This window comes from Pieris rapae, chromosome 12, assembly GCF_905147795.1.
Source record: "Pieris rapae chromosome 12, ilPieRapa1.1, whole genome shotgun sequence".
NCBI classification, from domain to species: domain Eukaryota; kingdom Metazoa; phylum Arthropoda; class Insecta; order Lepidoptera; family Pieridae; genus Pieris; species Pieris rapae.
Genome location: NC_059520.1, coordinates 6,955,274 through 6,976,592, shown reverse-complemented (window position 1 = coordinate 6,976,592; position 21,319 = coordinate 6,955,274). Strand labels below are relative to the sequence as shown.

Genomic DNA, 21,319 nt, shown 5'->3' with positions numbered 1-21,319 from the left:
TACGTCCCTAGAGTATAAAATACTTTTGGATTGTAAACAGCCTCACGCGTATAGCCTTGTACGTGACATTTTCACGATTCCTTCGCATTTTAGACCGGATTATAATAGGATCACTGTTTTTTAAATTAACGAACTGTTTTAAAGGTAAATTTGATTAAGTTTATAAATAGGTACAAAAATAGGGACCGAGTATTTGAGTTGTTTAGTCCCGAAAACATATTTTTGTGTTCATTGATAATTCTTTTAGCCTATACGATATTTTAATTCGTTCAAAAAAACATATTTTATTTAAAATGTTTTGTTATATCAATGAGTGTTTAGCGTAAATTCCTGTCTTTAACTATAAAGTTTTTTTTAACATAAGAAAAACTCATATGAATAAATCAATTGAGAATGCGTCACACTCAAAGATAGATAACGTAAATAAATAACTTAATACACCAGTTCTTAGTGAGGAACTATACGTATTGAACATAATTAATTACCCACAACGATGTCTTTTCTTAATATTACGGTGTAGATTTCATACTTGCTAAGTTTAAATGTAGTATAAACCCTCTTTGCTCGCAGGAAACAAGCATATTTAAATTGTCAATAAAACACATTAATATATTAATTACACTTTAATGGTTAAAACAAAACTTACATGGAACATCACATATGCTTCGCGAAACAATAATATTGATGTCATGAGATTCATATATCTACTTATACAGTATTAACAAATATCTTAAAGTTATGAAACAGCTTCTATCTATAATTTCAAGCATAGTACTTCTAATAAAGGCAATACGTAATTTACACCGACGAGACAAAAATGAGGATAGGCACTGGAGGGTAGCTTGCACAATAGTCGTAGGCTGGTGTTGTACTGCGCAATCCGATATGAATGCACAAAATGTTTTGAAACCCCTAAAAGTTGTTGAAAGTTGGTATAACCCTAATGGTGGATCCTACGAGTGGTTCCATAAAATCAATCTACCCGGTCAGTGCGTACATATTATGGTAATTCTAGGGCTAAGCAAATTTGAACTTGGAACACACTTTCGCATCAAATACGCATACAAATTAACTCTAAACTTAGGGCGTATTACTCTAGGTGGGATAATGATTACTACAATAAAGTGAGATTCTGATCCTAATAACTATGAAAGATGCGGCAAAATACTGAAAATAGCAGTTTAAAACAATATACATATATGAAATGAGTTGACTTAATCTATTTGCTCATACAAAAATATCATTCATTTTCTTTACACATACAAAAGAAATAGCTAAGCATTATATTAGGTATATCGTTATCATACAGATTGTTTTTATTTGATAGGTGAAATATACAGATATTTTTGATATATTTGATCTAAGAAGCTAGTGATATCTATTGGAAGGTTTGACTTTGGTATTTTATGATATAGAAAGAAACATGCAATAAATCAATGATGATTTAGAATAATCATGCTTCTGGTCACGATTACTAAAATAAATCCAAAGTATTTCATATAAAATAACCCATTCAAATATATCACTATTTAATTGCATAATCAAATGATAAATTAATTAAATACATAAATCCTTAAAATCGAATAAACTTTTATTTGAATAAAAATAAACCTTAACTATTATATCGGTGAATTTAATAACATTGTTTTTTGTTGTGAACCGAAAAATACAAAAGTTGCCTTAAAAACAAAATAGCGTCTTTACCGCAATAGTAAAGACGCTATTGAAGCTATTGAAGTTTTTGTATCTACTGTAAAAGTTAAAACACACTTTTTAATAATAATTTAACGTAAATAAATAATTACTTAAACATAAAACCATAATGGTGCAACAAATTTTTTGTAATAGATCTTATGTTCGGAGACCGCGAGCAATATAACGAGTGTTAAGGTCGCTCTGCGACTAAACATTTAACTATTTACATAATCTATTTACATACATACGTGTTTGGCTCTTTGTAACATTGGAATGGATATAATGATTTACCAGGAATGTATAATCTCAAGCGAATAATCTATGTACACGGTTTTCTCAATAGTTGGCCTTGCGACCTAAAAACGATATAAGGTACTTTTATAATACTTCAGTTTAAGCTATAGTTGGGAATATTTGATATATCGATTTTATGTACAACAAGCTAATTGAAACTTAAAGTAACAACGCGAATGGAATTAGCAGTGCAATAGAAAAGATTCTTATCTTGAAACCAGAGTTTGGATGGCTTCCTAAACCTCCAACGACTGATCTGTTTATGTCTTCTTTTTCTGGTGGCCCTTTCACCATATCCTCACTGCTGTCTTCTAAAATACTGTTGCTGTCCATGATCATGCCGATGTCGTTCTTTTCCACCGATGGTGGGAGAGGTGGCGGTACTGTTGTCGTCGTGGTTGTTGTTGTAGTGGTGGTAGTCGTTGTAGTTGTTGTTGGCACCAATGTGTTGTTAGCCGTGTAGTAAATTTCGCCATAAACAGCCTCAACTTCCACAGTGTTTTCAATCCGCTCACCACGAATGTGTCTTGATCGAGCGTTATTGTCCTTATAGTATGTTGTGAGTTTAGCGGTATATTGAACATCACGATCCGTAGTGTTACCCCTGAAGGTAACGTTGCAAGCTGTGCCAGGTTCCAAGAATATCTGAAGCGTGTACAGCTCTTTCTTCTCCTCTTTGTAGGGGTTGGCCCATTCAATTTGTGGAAATTGAGTGCCGTCGCTCATTTCTATTGTAGTGTTTAGCCCGATAGCAATGCCGTGCCCGTGACCCCAGGATAATGTGTAGTTGAATTTATATTCAATTTCCGTTGTTACTGTTGCAGCGACGTCGTCATCATTTCTCAAGAGTCTTTCTTCAAAGACTTGTGGGTCCGATTGTCGTACATGTTGCGTATGTAAGTCGAGTTCCACATTATCCAACTTGTAACTTACCGGTTCCACTTCGATTAGAATTTCACCATTATTTTCCACCAATTCGTTATTTTCTTCATCGAATGATATAAGTTCACCAACCGTGCTTTCGTAGTTAATTCTTCCGATATTGTGTGAATAACCAGTATTTGCTTTAATTCTACCAACAAAAGTGGTATCGAGTGAAGAATCCACTGCAACTGCGCCGCTTGGTTTTGAGTTAAATTTGTACCAAGGCGTCCATATAATCAACGAGGCGTTTTCAATGTTCTCCATGACTTCGAATATGGTGTAGCTTTTAGTCCCCGAAACGGCACAGGAGTTGTAATCGGGTCGTAACTGCCCAATCAACATGTCGCCTTCATGTCTTGTTCTGCAGAGGTATATGGGCTCACCTAGAAAGCAAGAAATTATCGTTTAAAGTTTCATCTCTTAGACTTAAATATACTTAATCTCTTATAAAACCTAGACTAAAGTTGGTACAGTTTCTATTATTTTATATTAAAATAACATCCTAATCATGGTAACAAATCTGGTACTAATTTAAAACCAAGTTTTATCATACATAAAGATAGCTTTTGTAAAAAAGTATTTAAAAATACTATAAGACAAATAATGTGAAACGTATTTCAATTATTTCAAAGCAAATTTAGTTCAAAAAAAGATTTACTTGTTACAATTCTCTCTCCAACCTTAGATACTAATTAAAGGACAAAGAAAAAAACCTTGTGCTTATGTTTTACAGAAGAAATCACGGGTTAGCATAGAGAATAATGTGTTTACCTGTTTCTGTAATTGCCCCGATAACATAATTTTCCATGGCTTCATTCTTCAAGTTTGCCCATTTAAGTGTGCTGGAGGTGACGATTTGTTTTAGTCTCGCGTTAAAAAGACCAACCCCAGCCTCACTTAAAACAGGAGCAGCCAAGGTCGTTACAAGTAGCAAAACCCAAAACCCACTCGAATGATTTCTAGTTCTCTCCATGATTGCAATCTGTGGACAAAAAACAAAAATTGATTATATTTTTAATAATAAAAACAAATATACATATGTATATCTATGGAATACAATTATGTAGATGTTTTTATAGCCGACAAACTTTTCAAATTACTTTGGAATACATGAAACAAATACACTTCTGTGTTAGATGATTTTTTAGAGCTTGTGAGGTGTGTATTAAAGAAAACTGCCAACTTATCCAAGGAGTACAGTTTCGTTTAAAAATGGAACACGATAACTTCGTACAAACAAGCGGTAAATGTGGCCATGCGATCACTTGCAAACTCAATTTTCCTGACTGAATTACTGAAACAATTTTGCTCTGCGCTGGGGTGACGCTTTTCATAGAACATACGTATATCAATATACGCGGGTTGTTTGAGTTTGCCTTTGCAACAGAGAGTTTGTTATAGTAATAACGGAACATTAATGCATTTTGTATGTAAATTGAAGCTTTTTAAAGTTGCAGTCAACTAGACTTTAAAGAAAGAGCAATACTGTTTTTTGCCCAAGAACTTAAAATTTCTGTTATGTTCTTGGAAAAATTGTCCGTTCCGTCTACTATATTAGCTACTGGCTTTAGATCCTTTGCGTCCGTAAAGCAAACCGCATCTCAAGAGTTTTGTAATTAAAAAGCTGTAAGTTAGCATTGGAATTACATAATTTCAATGCAGTTATTGATGCCCTCTTTACCTTCTGGGGTGGACTGAATGGCGCCAATCAAATCGATTTTAAATGCTTACGGGTAACCATTATTATTGCGTTTGAATAAACATTTTTTGTTATAGATATATGAAAAAGCAACGATTGGCGGAGATATTACAAATGTTATCCGATACGCAAATTTTAGTACAAATATATAAATCAAGTTTTATAGATATAATACGTTAAATTGCCTAAGTTTTAAATAAGTGTAATGGAAAAGAATGTTGCGAGTAAAAACATATTTTTGGAGAAAGTAAATAAAAACAAGGAAATAGTCTCGCGTCTTATCTACCCCAATAATTTATTATATCGCACGTAAATCAAGAGGGTTAGATTGAGATTTCGAATTTTTTCAGAAAAATAGAAATAAATAAAATAAAATTCCTTCTAGTAACATCCTACATGCTCCATAGGATAAATATTTACAAAAAATCTTAAAACTTTCATGATTGAAGATACCCTATTGAAACACATATCTAGCGTAAAACATAGGTAGTTTTTACATTTCTGTACTTTTTTCCCTAATTTTTCTTTATAGAACCGCCTAGTTTCGGTCGTGTCTTATAAACTTTGATGTATGTTATCTTATAGAAATCGATCTCAGGTCCTGTAGGTAAAACAAAATGCTTACTTTATTGAGTCGGTTCTATATTTAAAACTATTAAGATTACTGGCAATGTATCTACATTTACTACTGTAGTTTTAAGTCTGTATTTGTTATGTTGGCAACACTGCCTATACGAATTGTCATTGATTCCGGTCACAAATAAACATCTCGTCTGAAAATATAAGTCTTTTTATTATTAAATGATAAATCACTTCGAAAACTTTAAAATTACCTTTTATCTCATGAACTTGTCTAACGACCTTAAAGTATTATTACTATAAATTTTATCACGCAATACAAATTTGTTGCAATTAATTATCATTTTTATGTATGCTAATTTCATGGTCGTTGAGTTGTCGAACATGTATGCGCTTAAACTAAGCTTTATTGACAGTCGTATTTAAATAATATATATGTGTAACCATCTTAAATAATCCTGGATACATTTTTAATGTAAAAATTTACTATCATCACCGATTGGGCAAGTTATATCTTATATAACTAATCGAACTCATACTTTAACCATGAACCATTTCATCCTCTAAAGATTCCTTAATATCGCTCTAACTTTAATAGAAGGTACAAAACGGAACTGGGGTGGGGAGTGCCAAAAATGTAAATACAGCAGTGGGCACTGACGGCCGCACTGCGACCGAGCTTTTAAACAAATCGATGTTTCAATATTTGAAGAGGAAACTTTTAGCCTTTACCGAAATTTACAAACGCACTCTCTCTCCGCTAATATTTCGTTTTTCTATCCCTTTGAGGAATGTAGATTGTAGACATTGCTTATACGTGTTCAGATACCAGACTTTATAACCTAAATAATGATTTAGTAATTTTTATTTACATTACAGATCACATATTTCTTTTTATGTTTTAACTGATGTCAGCTTTCGCGTCTGTTGTCTTCACAGCGAAGTATGACTTTGACAAGACACGGAGTACTTGAGTTAATGCAACTAAACTATTTTTTCATGAATGTGTTTGAAAACTGGTAATTTAATATCAATAATACCTTTTTACTTTTGATAGACACATTGAAAATGATACATAAGTAAATATATACATATATCTAGTTATTAATTATTTTGTGTATTTTAAGTTATAATGTGTTGTTTAATTCAGTACCTAGCGTACTGTACAAGTTACTAATTGATTTAATTTAATTTAATTACATTTTTGTAATTCCTTCCATAATCTTTTAAAGTATTTTATCCATATCGTACATACGTAGCATTTAATTACAAAGACCGAGCAATGTCATAGATATTGAAACTAATTTATTTAATTTAATTTAATAACTCCAATTGACACGGACCATTACATTTGACATAAATCCCAACGCCCCTGCGCCATTTGTTTAATCTTTATAAGCATGCTGTAGTGTTGAAGAATTTACATAATAATATATGAACGTTAAAATTTATATCACGATTGTGTACGTGACACATTTATTAAAAATAAATACCTAAATAAAAAGCCCTACACAATTTAATAATTACATAATGCCTTTGGAACCTTGTACTAATTTTAATTAAAACCTTTTTAATATAGAACGCGAATTTATTACCCATCTGAACGATTCGAAGTACAAATTGACAGAAAATGAATTAATATTTTTTTAAGTTCTTATTACCGCATATCGAAACAAATTTTAATTTCACTTTTATAACGTTTTAGCAAGATTTTAGACGTTATATCAAACTATATAATGTTTTGGTCAAAGGTTATCGTGGATTTCGGCATTGACGAGCACGTATGTACGTATTTTTCGGTATTAATATAAAAAAGTGTCGAGGGGCTATTTCTAAGAACGCGTGTCATCGCGGAAGGAAGTTCGGTTTAACAGGTGTACTGCGTTTTAATTACAAAAACAACTGTAATGTACATACAAAAAAATATCAACCGGCTTCATCGCACAAGAAAAAATTTATTTGTTTATCTCAAAGTTTTCTAGAAACAAGAAAATAAATTCGCCGCTCTCTGCTCTATATCCATATATCAATTATTCATACATACAGGTTACAGCTACTTCTATATGAATGTTAAATTATTTGCTGACCTATGCATAGATGCACAAACGGGCAGAAGGCTCAAGTGTTTTTAAGTGTTTTTGACGCCTATGGACATTCTCAACACCAGATGGATCGCGAGTACATTGCCGGCCTTTTAAAAATTGGTACGATCTTTTCATGAAGGACTCTAAGTCAAATTGTTTCATATAAATGTTATATAGGTTTGATTCTTGCAGGTATAATGAGAGCCTTAATATGAGGCAGAGAAACGAAAAATCACAATATGCAGAAGAAAGTTCCCTATATACAACTCCAGTATATGAGTGACATTGACGTGCTTATATATAGTGGCATTGGTTCCGTGACTCCAACACAATACCCTTCAGCCCTTCGACAGACACTTGTCTAGCACTAGACGAGGGGAGCTTTCAATAAAACAAGAAAATCTCTTGTCGGTTTCCTCCCTAAGTCTATATTTCGCTAACCAAACAAAAATCCTGCATTAGGCAATTTGAGGGGGAATCGGAGGTACTAAGTTTTGCCAAATGAGGGCTTTATCGCCATGATATATTTGGATGACATCATTCTTGAATTTACTAGTAAAGTTTTACGATGGATTCAAGGTCGTTGTTGTACGATATGCAAGTACAAAATTGTATGGCGTATGAAGTCATTAAACCATGAAAAGGAAAGGGCTTTCGTCCTATAAATGTGCACCGCAGACCGAAAAACGTTCCCTATTTGGAACTGAAGTCAAATATCAGATAAAAAATATTCTTCACTTCTAAATATTGGTCTTAGATAAGTTTTAAAGTTCATTTATGGACAAAGAACTAAGTCTATATGAGTTATGTATTTCTCTTCTATATCTTTCTTTGTGATGTTTATAATGAATAACAATGTTTATACATTTATGTTAACGGCTTGAGAGTTGAGGCTTCACAGAAATGATTTATCGCCTGGCTCGAGGTGACGGATTCGGTTACGAACGCACCATTGTACACCATTCGTCAACATCCATTCATGAACACAAAGACTCATCAGTCGCACTAATTAAGTACAGTTAGGGTTTATTTTCAGTTTGTGGCATACAAAATACACGTATTACATTTAGTTTCAAATTTATTATACGTTAAAAAAGACCGCTTAGTTGCTAAACGCAGACACATGTTGCTAAATATAAAACAAATCATCTAATTGTTGTTAATTATTCTCGAATCCACTCGGAAACGCAAAAAGGAGTTGTTTAAGGTTTCATTATAAACGCACAGAAAATTTAACTCACACATTTAAAATTTCGATACATTATAAACGCGGCTAATTTTTGAATCTTTGAAGTTAATTTTAAAATCTATTAGGTACCTAGATTACACAGTTGAAGCTTTGTGTTAAAAACTAAAACTTGATTTGAGTATCTCGAATATGTAAATATGAAATAAATTCCTATTAGATGCATTTAGACCAGCCCTCTCCACACATTTACCGCTATCATTAATCCGATTAACATAGCAATCAATAATACGATTCTCGCCTGCTTACGTATCGGATTAGAAAATTCACCATATCGCCATATTTAATCCCGATTTATATACGAAATAACATAAAAAGGTCTGTTTATGATTACATACAGGAAGGGTGATGTATTATGTGGTTTTATGTGTACTCCTATTGTGAAATTATATTATTTAGTGTATTATTTGACAATGTTACGTAATGGTTGACACAAATATATATAAATAAGTCAATAATAATAATGGCGGTTGTTGTAGATATGTTTAATTAAAACAATTTCTTTGTTTTAAACATGACATTATTAACACAAACATAAAATTTAGGTGCAGTAACCTAATTTGGTTTAACGCTTCTCAAATCTGAGTTACTCTTCAATATGAGTGTAGTCGATCTTTTTGGACATTTTCGGACGATTTTATAAACTTTTTATTGTATGTATATGATGTTATCAATAATTATTAATGATTATTGATAAAAGACAACAAAAATGTCTTTTTTTATTTTTTATTTTTTGTTTCAGCCAATTTCACTATCTATTGTTGTTATTCACTACTATAAGAGCTAAAATATTTAAAAATATACAGTTCTATATTATTACAAAGACATATTTTAAACAATGTAATATCGGCCGTTTATTTTTAGCTATGAATATCGAGACATAAATTATAATTAAACGCAATAATTTTATAACAGTTATCGCTTACATTAAAAGCTTGACGATAAATCAATGATAACCACGTTATCGATCACTAGCCTTTGCCTACGGTTTCACTTGCAAGCTGTTAATAAACTATTTTCGTCACGCTCTGGTGACATAGTGCAAAAATTGTTTACGCAAAATTGGGTGTAAAAAGGTACATTAAATTTTTAAAATGTGTTCTAGTCGAAATATCATTATTCTAAGCCTATCGGTTCTTTATTCACAAAACGTGTCGAAGTGCTACAAGATACAATTTTGCGGAAAAGAGTTGGAAATGCGTTGACTGATGTGACGTTGGAAATGTGAATCACGCGTATCGTTACATATTTTTAAATTTAGAAAACAATTAAAAGTTAAATTGTTATGACGAATACTTTTTCTTGTTGAGAACAACACTATTACACTATTCGTATACAAGAATGTATCGATAAAATTAGGTTACTTATAAAAATGGTGACACCAACACGACTAGGCTTTTAACCCAATTCCGTTCAGCTTAGCCAGCATTCAATTGTGTCAGCCTTAGTGGATAGACAATTAAGTTAATTAAATGACTCCCTTCGAGCCTCTACTTTATTTATACACCCACTTACGCAAGGTCATAGAAGAATGTTTACTAACTACGCGGTAATATATGCGAATGTAATAACACGTAAATAATCACGATGATGGTCAAAGATTTAGATCCAAATTAGGGTTAAAAATTCGAAGACTCGAAACAAAACATCGCCTTCGTGAAACAACTGTGACCGCATTTATCCATTCTCTTAATGTCCTGTAATCCTCAAATCAACATTCCGCACAGGGACTAGCAAATGCACTCGAATGCTAAGAGCATATTTGACCTGGATCTGAAATACTATGCGCGTGAGATGGGCGATTTTCAAACGCAATTATGTCGGTAATAGCTTCGTTATCAAGTGTATTATTATCACTGGCTTTCACCGGTGAGCTTTGTTCGAAAGCTAGGGCAAGGCTGAATTGAAAACCACGTATTTGGTACTACTTTGATAGAGACAATGGTGCATACAGTGTATAGAAATGGGAAATAGTGTCACCTTAATGACAGGAATAAATATGTACTGGAAACATGCAAATTGTGCCACTCTTTGTAAACTAAACTTTAAGTGAAGCGTTGTCATATTGTTGTCATTAAATCCCGTTAAATATAAAATGTAGGGTATTTACTGTAAGATAGAAAAATAATTTGTATAACGTTTAAATAATAATTTACGCATAACTTCTGTACTTTCATTTTTAATTATGCAAGTACTTTCAATTGCTTAATAAATCAGACGTTTATAATTCTTCATCTACGAAAAATAGGTTCGATACGAAAAATCTCAGATCAAAGGTTAAATATTCTATTATATCGTAACGGCCGCGGCGGCCACCAACGAGATTTTAGTATAGAAAATAGCACTACAAAATCGAGTAGTAGCCTCAAAGGAACATTTATCAGCTGGCAATAAATCAATCAATATGTCTGTGTCATTGGAGTCTGGAGGCGCCTGACCGATATATGTAACACGATATATTTACTTGACTTGCTATTTAACGAATGGCTATGCAATGATAGTAATCTGAATTAAATTGTATAGTTGTGTTAAATCGACAGGTATATATCCAAGAGCATATATTATGTGGCTCGGTTTCTATGTCTGACAAAATAGGGATGAATAAAAAGAATAAATATACAGCTTATAAATCGTAAATATTTTGGTCATAAGGTTACTTGATTTAATTAACAATTATTATGAGTATTGACAAAAACAATATATGTAATTGGAATCTTAATACGTCTTCGAAACAATTTTTATTTTCTTCTAGCACTAAAGTGCAATATAATATAGATTTTATATTTAGCGTGATGCTCCACACCGCTGCGCAAACGCACTGGGCCAAAACCATCTGATATCGTGGGAATTAAGGTCTAAAAATAGTTTTATTTGTCATACTGTATTACCTTAAAACAATTCTGATTCATTAATGAAATGATAAGAGACAATAACTAGAGTAACCGCTACTGAGTCATTTTATAAGTCATCAGTTGAAATACAGGACTATAATGTTTATAGTATGCGGGTGTTAACTTCCATTATGTTATGGTTTATATGTTTTGTGTGCAATTTGTTTGGTATGTTTAAATAATGTGGCGGGGTGTTGCCAGTTCTCGTCCGCTTTGAAGGTCTTGACTTGAGAACTGGCAGTAAATGTAGATTAAATTCTTAATTTTTTAATATTGACGTTTATAATTGTACATATCTAGTCATTTAAGTAATGAACGAACAAACGAACAAACGAACTAAATACATATATATATATATATATATATATATATATATATATATATATATATATATATATATATATGTATATATGTATTCCCCGCTTTTTGCGTATAGATATAAAATGTTTCTTAATTTTAAAATATTATAATATGGTTACAGTTTGATGAAATACTGCTGCATCACGCAATACCTGTCCACTGCCCTAGATAGTAGCAAAAAATCCATTAAGCTAATATCAGCTTTTACTCGCGGGAAAACTTACCGTTACAATTAATTTACGAACAGTATATCCGGTCTGTATTGTTGCTTTGGTATTGTGAACTGCCATCAACTAAATCTACAGTGCAGAACGTGCTGATATACGAGATAAAATATGCATTCACGCCTGCGTTTCCGTTGGCAAATATTAGCGAACTGTCAGTGACTATACATAGACGTTTATATGAGTTAATCTGCTAAATTCTTAATTTAAATATATACAGATTTGGAAAATGTATTGGCGCAGAGTTTACTTAGTTCAGTGAAACTCTTATTCCTAAAGTTATAGATTCGGGTTCGAAATTCGAATGGACTTTCAGTCCATATGTGCATTTAACACGAGCGACGTACGGAAAGCATCGTATAGACATCGGCATATCTTAGACCCAAAAAGTCAACGGCGTGTTTCAGGCACAGAAGGCTGATTAGAAAAAAAAACAAATGATGACGCATGAAATACAAAAATCTTAAGCTCAGACCCATTATTTGTTGGGTCGTAGCGCTAGTGGTTTTTGTAGGGTCGAAATCAATATTCCGTAATAGGTCCCCTATGGCATATGTCGTACATACAATTCTGGATCTATTTAACTAAAAATCTCTCTCTGATAACACGTAGTATATGATATACACATACCAATATGGTGATATATATCCTTAGAGAAATTGAACTCCGGACAATGTGTAACGAAAGGACAGTAAGACAGTCATGGATGTGCTGAATGTTGGTTACACGAAAAAAAATCTCCTTAGGTAAATTAGATTATGTATTGTTTTATTATTATTACATTTCTCCTAATTCAAACCCAAATAAATATAGCAATAATGTCTTTCGTCACAACACTTAGAATTTGATGTGTTTACGATCTAAAGAAATAAGTTTAGCTGTTCAAAATCTGATTGCTGTAATATGTCAGCACCGTTATCCGTAAAATGAATAACGTCCAACCGTTGTTCGAAGTTATCCCATAAATCAAACAGCGAGGGACTAATTAAGCTAGAGTTAATATAACACCTGCTCTAATGGACATGCTACGTCGAAATGGTTAGTTGCGCCAATTTGCTAACTCAATACTTTGTACATGCCCTGCATTTTAATTAGGACTAGATACTAGATTAAAACAAAACTTCGTAATAGAATATTTACCCACAACAGTTAATTGACATAATGGCTGTATATATAGTGTCAGTCTTCTCAATCTGTTACAAATTTTTGAATTTGGAACATCTGGACTTCCAAAACACACACGTTGTAACTTTTTAATACCCTAATTACACTGTATAGCGTCTCAGTTAATGAATTGCTGGATGTTAATTACACATTATAATGTTGTTGAAGTACTAAAACACAAACCTATTTGATAATACTTAGATAAGACATAGACTTTAAGAATACTTTGCATTTTTGTGTAGGTCTACTGTATCTAAAGTTATATAATGATTAAGGAATTTCTAGATCTGTGTTGGTAGATTATATAATCAGAGTGCACTTAAGGCGGATGCCCGAATGGAGGATGACAATCTGGCTCCCCACGATTCACGACAACAAGCTGCAAGGTCGCGTCTGATTGTCGATAATAGCACTTATGATACCAGTGACGTAGTGCCCCAGTTTTACGTAACGTTATTTATCGTTTAATTGACTTTTTTACGTCTTGGTGTTATGTCGGGAGAACGTCCGGTGCGCGGTTACGTCGTAGAAACGGAAAATCCTTTTTAATGCCTTTGCCTTGCAAAGAACACACAAACTTTGGCATTTATTAATAGACTTTAAAAAAGGAAGAGGTCCTCAATTCGAAAAATTTTTTTGATCGTCAATTGTTTTACATATATCATATTAGTCCTAGTGAACAATTGTGGAAAAGTTAAGTTATTTATCTGTTTTTATAAGTAAAATATAGAAAAAAGTCTCAAGAATTTAGTCAATCCTCATATTTGAATGTTTTATCAAAGAAATAAGCATCGACTTCGTACATATTTTCTATATAAATCTTAAAATGATATCATTTTATTGCAATATTAAAAATGCAATCCCTCCGAGAAAATTCCTGCAACTGAAAATTCCTTTGGAAGGTTTTAACGTCTCCTTTTTACCGGGACTTACGCCTCCAAACCGGTTGTCGAATCAACTATTTTTAGAAGTGATGACGGCACTGCAAAGAAATTCCATTGAATTTATAGTAATTGTTCATTCTATAGTCTATAGTCTGTAGGATTTTTACTTAAATATATTTTACCTTCGTATGAGATGCTATGAGCAATCCAGCTTTGCTTATGTAATTAGGCGTTTGTAATATCTGAAAAAAAAAGTAAAATATTTTATTTCAACTTATTCCGTTCCATAAATTCATATTGTTTTGCTAGTATTGGATGCTACTGTGTTCTCACTAAGAAAATTAGTATACCTAATCAAAATATAATGAGTTTAATAAAATCTGTGAAGTGTAACTAAAATCCCCTCTTTATAATTTGGTTAGTTTTTAATTCGTAAGGCTAAAAACATCATAGTTCCAATAAACAATCATCAGCTAAATAACTAATCAAATTTGTCGCTCTACTCTCGCAGGTTAATTAGATCTTCCGAATTTAATGATTTCCTGTATAGTGACTTTGTCTATTTCGTCTAGCATCGTTTTATAAGCTTCGATTATTTCATATCTTTAAGTACCTCGTGTACCGTCTTCTCATATTTCAATGTCCTCAACACTTTCCTTGGCTTTGAACGTTTTCAACTCTATTGGCGTTGCGGTCAGGAAACCACCCACAAGAAATTTAAATTAAGTTTAATCGTGTGGTTAAGTGATCTAATGAAATGTAAACTGATGTAATATTATAGCTGTAATTCCTAATTACAATGCTTGTTGTATTCGTAACTCTAATGTTCTTAAGACCTATGTTTAAAAATAGTAATTATGCAAACAAACGTGCATTTCAAACAATTTGCAATTCTTTTTGTTTTAAGTCCCCAAAGTGAACATTAGATTACATTTCTAACTGTTTATGTAGTTGTATTACGTATTACGGTAAACTGTTGCGCGTGACAACGTTAACTTATATTGCCGTGAGGGGTATCAAGAGATTCCTGCGTTGTAAATTTAAAATTATGGAAATTACTGCAATGTGGTGTAAATGCGTCACAAGAGTGATAATGCAGTCGTTATGCAGCGGTGGCTCGGCCTTCGCCACGGCAACGGTCCCATTGTGAGCAACAAGATGCGCACTTAGAAACTGGATATCAACTTTATGCCTTAAGTTTGTTTTGCTCTGTTCGTGAGGTAATTGGTTAGAGTAGTAAGCGGAACGACTTAGTGCTTGCGACTAAAACGAGGCACTTATTTGAATTTTTACCATCTAAGATATTTGTAATAATCTTCAAGATTTTCTTTTGTTCTTTAGAAATATATCTCGAGAATGTGTCGGTTTTGAATTCAAAGGATATTAGCGGTCTTTCTAAGTCGTCGTAATCGCCCAGAGCTGTCGAAGAAAATTGTTCAGTTACCCACAAGAGCACGTTAAAGTAGGGACTTCCAATAACGTTAGGGGAATCTGATAGGCGGACAACTGACAGGGGTTAAGTATAGTGCATCGATTTGTTCTCGTACATTCGAGAAATTTTTGCTAACCGGACGAAATGATCTTCTGTATTCATTTAAATTTGGAATTGAAAATACAACAGATTTATTAATCGGTGCTAACTATTTTGTATAAAGGAATGAATATCGACTGAAAGTGTTTGTTTTAAAGTTACTACGTTAAATTAATCATCAAGTTTTATCTTTATTATTGAGAGATTGAGAGCAAAGAAATGAAAAATTGTTGAGAAGGAAATGAGGAATTGGTTTAAAGCACAAAAATTCTTTGGAACTTTCATATGTCATAGACTAAAATTTCGCTTTGACAGGTGTTATTCGCTTTGAGTCTTATTCAAGATCTCGTATACTGCTATCTACCTTCGTGCCACTTTTTACTCTGAATCTAATTCTCTAATAAGATCACGCTTACGTGAAAGTGTACATATAGATTCATAATTATGTATTGTATATCTGTATTGAAGGCTCGGGGAATCAAAACGTATGTCATTTGAATCGTGATATGACCACAAACCCCTGCTGTGGATAATCCCAAATTGCCCGGCAAAATTTCCGAGCCCTTTGTCCAATAGAGTTATTATTGCAGCCGGTTGATTCAGAGGGACGCAAATATTATCTTTAAGCGTATTTTAAAATGTGTTGTGTTGAGTTGGTACGGATTATAAAATTTTACTTATTATTTTAGACAGTGACGTTTTCACTCCTGTTTTTACGACTTTTCGTAAAATTAGGTGTGTAGCATCCATTTCTTCCATAACATAACATAATTTGATGCATACGAACGTCGTACGAATCTTAAAAATATTTTAAATAATACGTCTAGCCTTCTTTCATTCCTTGAGTTTTCATCCTATTACTAGAAACCTGTGTAACATCTATTTATACGACATATCCTGTCTATAGGACTCTTGCCAAATGTTGCACGTTTCGCGGAAAGACGGGGCAAAGTAAACGACGTACTTTGCACCGTTACCATGGCGACGCCCCGCACACGACTCTTTGTTCAGTGCTTTCGAATCAAATTCAATAGTATCTCCACTTCTATAACTCAGTTGATCTAGAAACATTGAAATTTGGTTTTGCATTGGGACAGTAAGAGTTGTTACTTTGCTTAATAAGGGCCTACTTAAGATCTGTAACTCTCTTTCCCCTGCATACATTTGCAATTAACCCCACACGTGCGTAGAATTTATTATAACGATAGATTTAAATTGATAATCACTCCCTTTTAACACAGATCCCATTAAAATTTTAGGCGAGTCGCGTGTATTTGCACGGCTTAATCGTATTTTATTTATTCAGCGACTAAAATTGAAATCAGTGTTATGTTGTGTGTACTAAAACATTTAGCCTTATTTTAAGTGTATTAAATTAGTAGTTAGGAAATGAATGATCACTTTTTAAACCCTTTCATTTCGTATCGTATCGATTTAGTATTAGACTTCGACATTGATACTAGCCCGCATGGGTTTTGGACAATGTTTTTTTTGTTGTATTTGGGTTATTATAACAACCTTAAATTTAATTGTTTTCTACGGTATACTAAATATAAGCGTTTGTTATAGAAACATATTAATATTTAAAAATGTAATAAGCATACTTTCTGAAGTTCTGCATACTATGCTTGCCTAGTAAAACCAACCCTCCAAAATCGATTCAACATTACGTATTTATTACTAGCAGGGTCCAAAAGGTCGACGTAAATGTTTCAGTTTCGTAATTCCCGTAACACTCAATGTAATCTTGATATTATACATTACAATAAATTACGAAATAAACGGCTTGTTATGAAATGAGAACCCTTAAAGGAATTTTTTAATTGAATTAGGTGCTATTTTGTTTATTGCTTTAGTACACGCAATGAATTTATTATCGATGTGATTCCATTTATCAAAATCTTTGAAAGACGTCACGCTAAGTCGCAAATTTGGAGGAATAGCTAGCGTTACGAATTATATAATATTTTTACTAAAATGACGTCACGGCTCTCCCGTCTCCCTTTCAATTAGGTACCCACAGTTAGACAGTCGCAAATATGACGTCACTGTAGGTGACTCAATCTCTGTGAGTCAATTTATATAGAAGTAAATCAATAATAATGGTTAAGAACTTTCTGTTAATAAACGACGTATCAGACGTATCTACTTCTGAATATGAAACACATCACATATTGATAGAAAATCAAATAGTTTGTCACGTGGTCAATTTTTGTTCTATATCACCTGACCTATGAGCTGTGTTGCTGTTGCTGTGTTGTATGATATTGAATTCAATATCATACAACACAGCAACAGCAACACAAATTCCTTTTGTAAATGTTAGGTATTCCATATTTGGCTATATTTTTATATAATTTTATTATATATAATTTATGTCATCTGTCGGATTACGAAATAAATAAATATAAACCTGTAGGTAAAGAATGTAGGTCTTTTTTATTTTTTATAGACCAGGGGGCAAACGGGCTGGAGGCTGACCTCATGTTAAGTGATACCGCCGCCCATGGACACTCAATGACAGAGGGCTCGCGTGTGCCGGCCTTTTAATAATTGGAACGCTCTTTACTTGAAGGACCCTAAGTCGAATTGGTTCGGAAATACTTCAGTGGGCAGCTGGTTCCACAAAGTCCACGGCGGACGTCGAGGTGATACGGAATTTCGTATTCTGCCTCGACGTCCAATGATGAAACTCAGCTGCAGGTATTAATCCGAACAACTCCTCTGAACACTCTCCATGGTAAATGCGTAACAAGATGCAGTATGCCAATCGTATAAAATAAAATGAATTGGCAAGAACTAGAAAGAGGCTAACAAGATGTTGTTTTTTGGTGAATAAAAACGCGAAGTTTAAACGATAACGGCTTCGTGGGGGCGGGTCGTTGTACTCGCGATTGTGATGTCGTGAGTCACCGGTCATCTTCAAGTTTTCATACTTCATGCGGCGACGCAAAATACATGACGCAATTGCGTAAACTTATTCATGTTCTTCTCAACCGTTGCAATTGTATTTCTTCTACGTCACCATTGCCCTATGACGATTTGAATAGTATTGATCAATTATTTTTATTATTCGACACATTTTAAGTATGATAGATAAGATTATATTAAATATAAGTTTCACTAATACGTAGAGGATTGACTATTTGAGCAAAAAAATTTCCCTTATATAATCGATTATTATAGTATCTAGTTTTTATAGCTTTTTTTGCGATTGTCTTGAACGTAATGATTATACACCAAGGTCGTATAAGGAATTACGATTAGCCACGATTTAATTGTACTTGCGTAACACCGGTTGTAATTACAATTGGCAGCCTGTCACGTAATACCAAACACCTGTGGTTATAGACTAAATATATACGTTTAGTATTTAATAAGCATTTGAGAGGAATCACAATTAGTTTGTACAGGATTAAATTGAATTTTGGTATACTTGCAGAATTTCTACCATCCATGGTTTATATATTTTAATTAGATTTTATTAAAAAAATGTTTTTAAATTATTTATTTTAATTATTTAATTTTTTGTCATTAATTTTAATAAGTGTATTTTGTGTGGTTGATATTTAGTGTAAAATGCTGTGTACTGATGTAATTAGATTTCAGGTTTTTAAATGTTGTTTAGTGTGAAATAACTGTATGTATCTTATCAATCTGTTTTCTGTTTCTGTATCTAAATGTAAAAAATAGAAAAAATAAAAATAAATAAAAGAATATAAATTGTAAGTGCATTATTGGAATTCTTTAAGTTTATTGTTTAAGAAAACACTCTTTTAACCTTTTTTTTTGTATAAAGACCCTTTTTTTAACCGGAGATTGATAAAACACTTGTATTTTTAGTAACATGAAGGTATGAAGCAGTTAGGTATTTGTTGGAGCATGCACTAACGGAAGTCATGTCGTCATTGCAGTTATACGATACACCGAAAGTAAGACGATGATTGCAACTCTATCATCAGATATCCTATTTGAAACATGATATTTATATAAAATTACAATCATTACTCTCAAATCACAGCTCTCGGAGAAGGTAGAGTCATTGAACTCGAACAAAAAACTATAGCAAGTAAAAAGTATGCCGTGTCATGTTTTGACGTAATAATAACGAGGAATATTGCTGGTAATAACAATAAAAAGCGGAGTTTATTGCTATTTGTGCCCCGATCGGACTCTGGTTCAAGTGGATTTACGATTGCGCTCGCCCATACCTTTACGCACTATGCAATTTTTATTACATCAACTTGACCTAATTTGTAAATAGATCAAACGATATCATTAATAAAATTTAAGCTATCAAGTAATCTAGCTTATGAGAAGTTTCCTCATATGTTATAGAAATATGTACTAAATAGTTTATCAACAACCAAATATCGTGTTACTTTCTCTTATATCTGTCGATACATCAACCCGTTTGAAGGCTACATAACCTTTGAACCTATGTAAAATGTTTGTACCAAAACATGTCTGACTGTTGAGTACACTTTGGCCTAGTAGGCTTGCACTTGCACGAGTCAAGTGTTCCACTCACCACGTCTCCTGTGAAGATGGCTGCGGTTTTGTCTTCATAAACATCCCTTGCTACCGTAAATAAAACGTTTTTAATTGAGGCATACTTTGTAAGGATTCGGATTAAATTGGGAACATGAATTATTCAGTAATTTTTACAGGTTTTTGCGTCTTTTTGTTATCTGTACGTGTATTGTTTACTTAAAACAATACATTTATAAGACAAATTTAACTTAGTAATTTAATACAGATGGTTTACAATAGTGCACACTATAAATGATGAATCAATCCAACATACTAAAATATATTATCATGACCATATCAAAAACTAGATCAACAATAAACAAAAACAGCCTATGTATACAAAAGATTATCCACGGGAAACTATTTAAGACTGATATTTTAAAATTTAACGAAAAGAATGCCGCTTTAAAGTCTCTTATCCTTTTGAGTGGGCTTTTCACTTTTCCGAGTAGTTTTCAGAATATTTGTAGAGCAGCAATTTACTCGAGGCTTTGGCTTGAATAAATTCCGTAAACGAGCTTTTGCTATTTTGTGACAATATTTCTTTTGTTATAAAATGTCTCAGTTTAATTCTTTGTCGGGTTGTACGCTCGGCATTTGCTTCATTATATTCACGCTTATTAATAAATTAAGTAACTTTTTTATCTCGAAAAGCTTGAAAGTAGAAACACAATTTTATATCTAGTGCCTAAAGATAAAAAACACACAGTTTTAAACTTCTTTATTTCATATGCCTCTATAAACATATAACTGTATCTAGTTCATACGTTTTAGTTTTAACTTGACAAAGTTCCATTCAAGCAAGTATACTTATGATAAAGCTGATCCTAGTGTGTATTGCTCTATGTGATGCCTTTAAGTTTTAGCACGTTTTCTTCTCTTGGGAACCTTGCGGATAACGGAAGAGTTTAATGCACGTCGCAATAATTAGTACCGTATACCGTTACTGCACATTGTCTCAATACCAACTGCCGGTTACATTGTGAAGTCCCTGTGGAACACTGTCTTTTTGTTCTATACTGTTATGTCATTATCTGGATGACTTGCGATTTAGTTGTTTACTTGTATAGTGTTACCATTGTGTTCTTTTTTAATGTATGTATTATAAAAAAAATCCAGCCAATATTGTCACATATCTACAAACGAGAATATATTCCTGAAAAGCTAGTACTACGACTTACACCTCACTATAATGTATACAGCCGACAAAA

General features: G+C 32.8%; 2 protein-coding genes across 3 annotated transcripts in view; one reads left to right on the top strand and one right to left on the bottom strand.

The window, feature by feature from the left end:
* LOC111002164 (mitoguardin) overlaps nucleotides 1–21,319 on the top strand; it is a 46,274-nt gene that overhangs the window by 6,362 nt on the left and 18,593 nt on the right. The gene's annotated exons all lie outside the window — the stretch shown is intronic.
* Nucleotides 609–21,319, bottom strand: part of LOC111002205 (protein unzipped) — a 29,408-nt gene continuing 8,697 nt past the window's right edge. Inside the window, exons 2-4 of one of the 2 annotated variants that reach the window (XM_022272349.2) lie at nucleotides 14,227–14,286; nucleotides 3,685–3,895; nucleotides 609–3,296 (exon numbers count right to left, since the gene is read on the bottom strand). In XM_022272349.2, coding sequence (XP_022128041.1) covers nucleotides 2,149–3,296; nucleotides 3,685–3,886 — 1,350 coding nt within the window. In that variant the 5' untranslated portion in view covers nucleotides 3,887–3,895; nucleotides 14,227–14,286 and the 3' untranslated portion in view covers nucleotides 609–2,148. The remainder of the gene's footprint in view (nucleotides 3,297–3,684; nucleotides 3,896–14,226; nucleotides 14,287–21,319) is intronic. The other variant, XM_045630325.1, reaches the window with a different exon arrangement.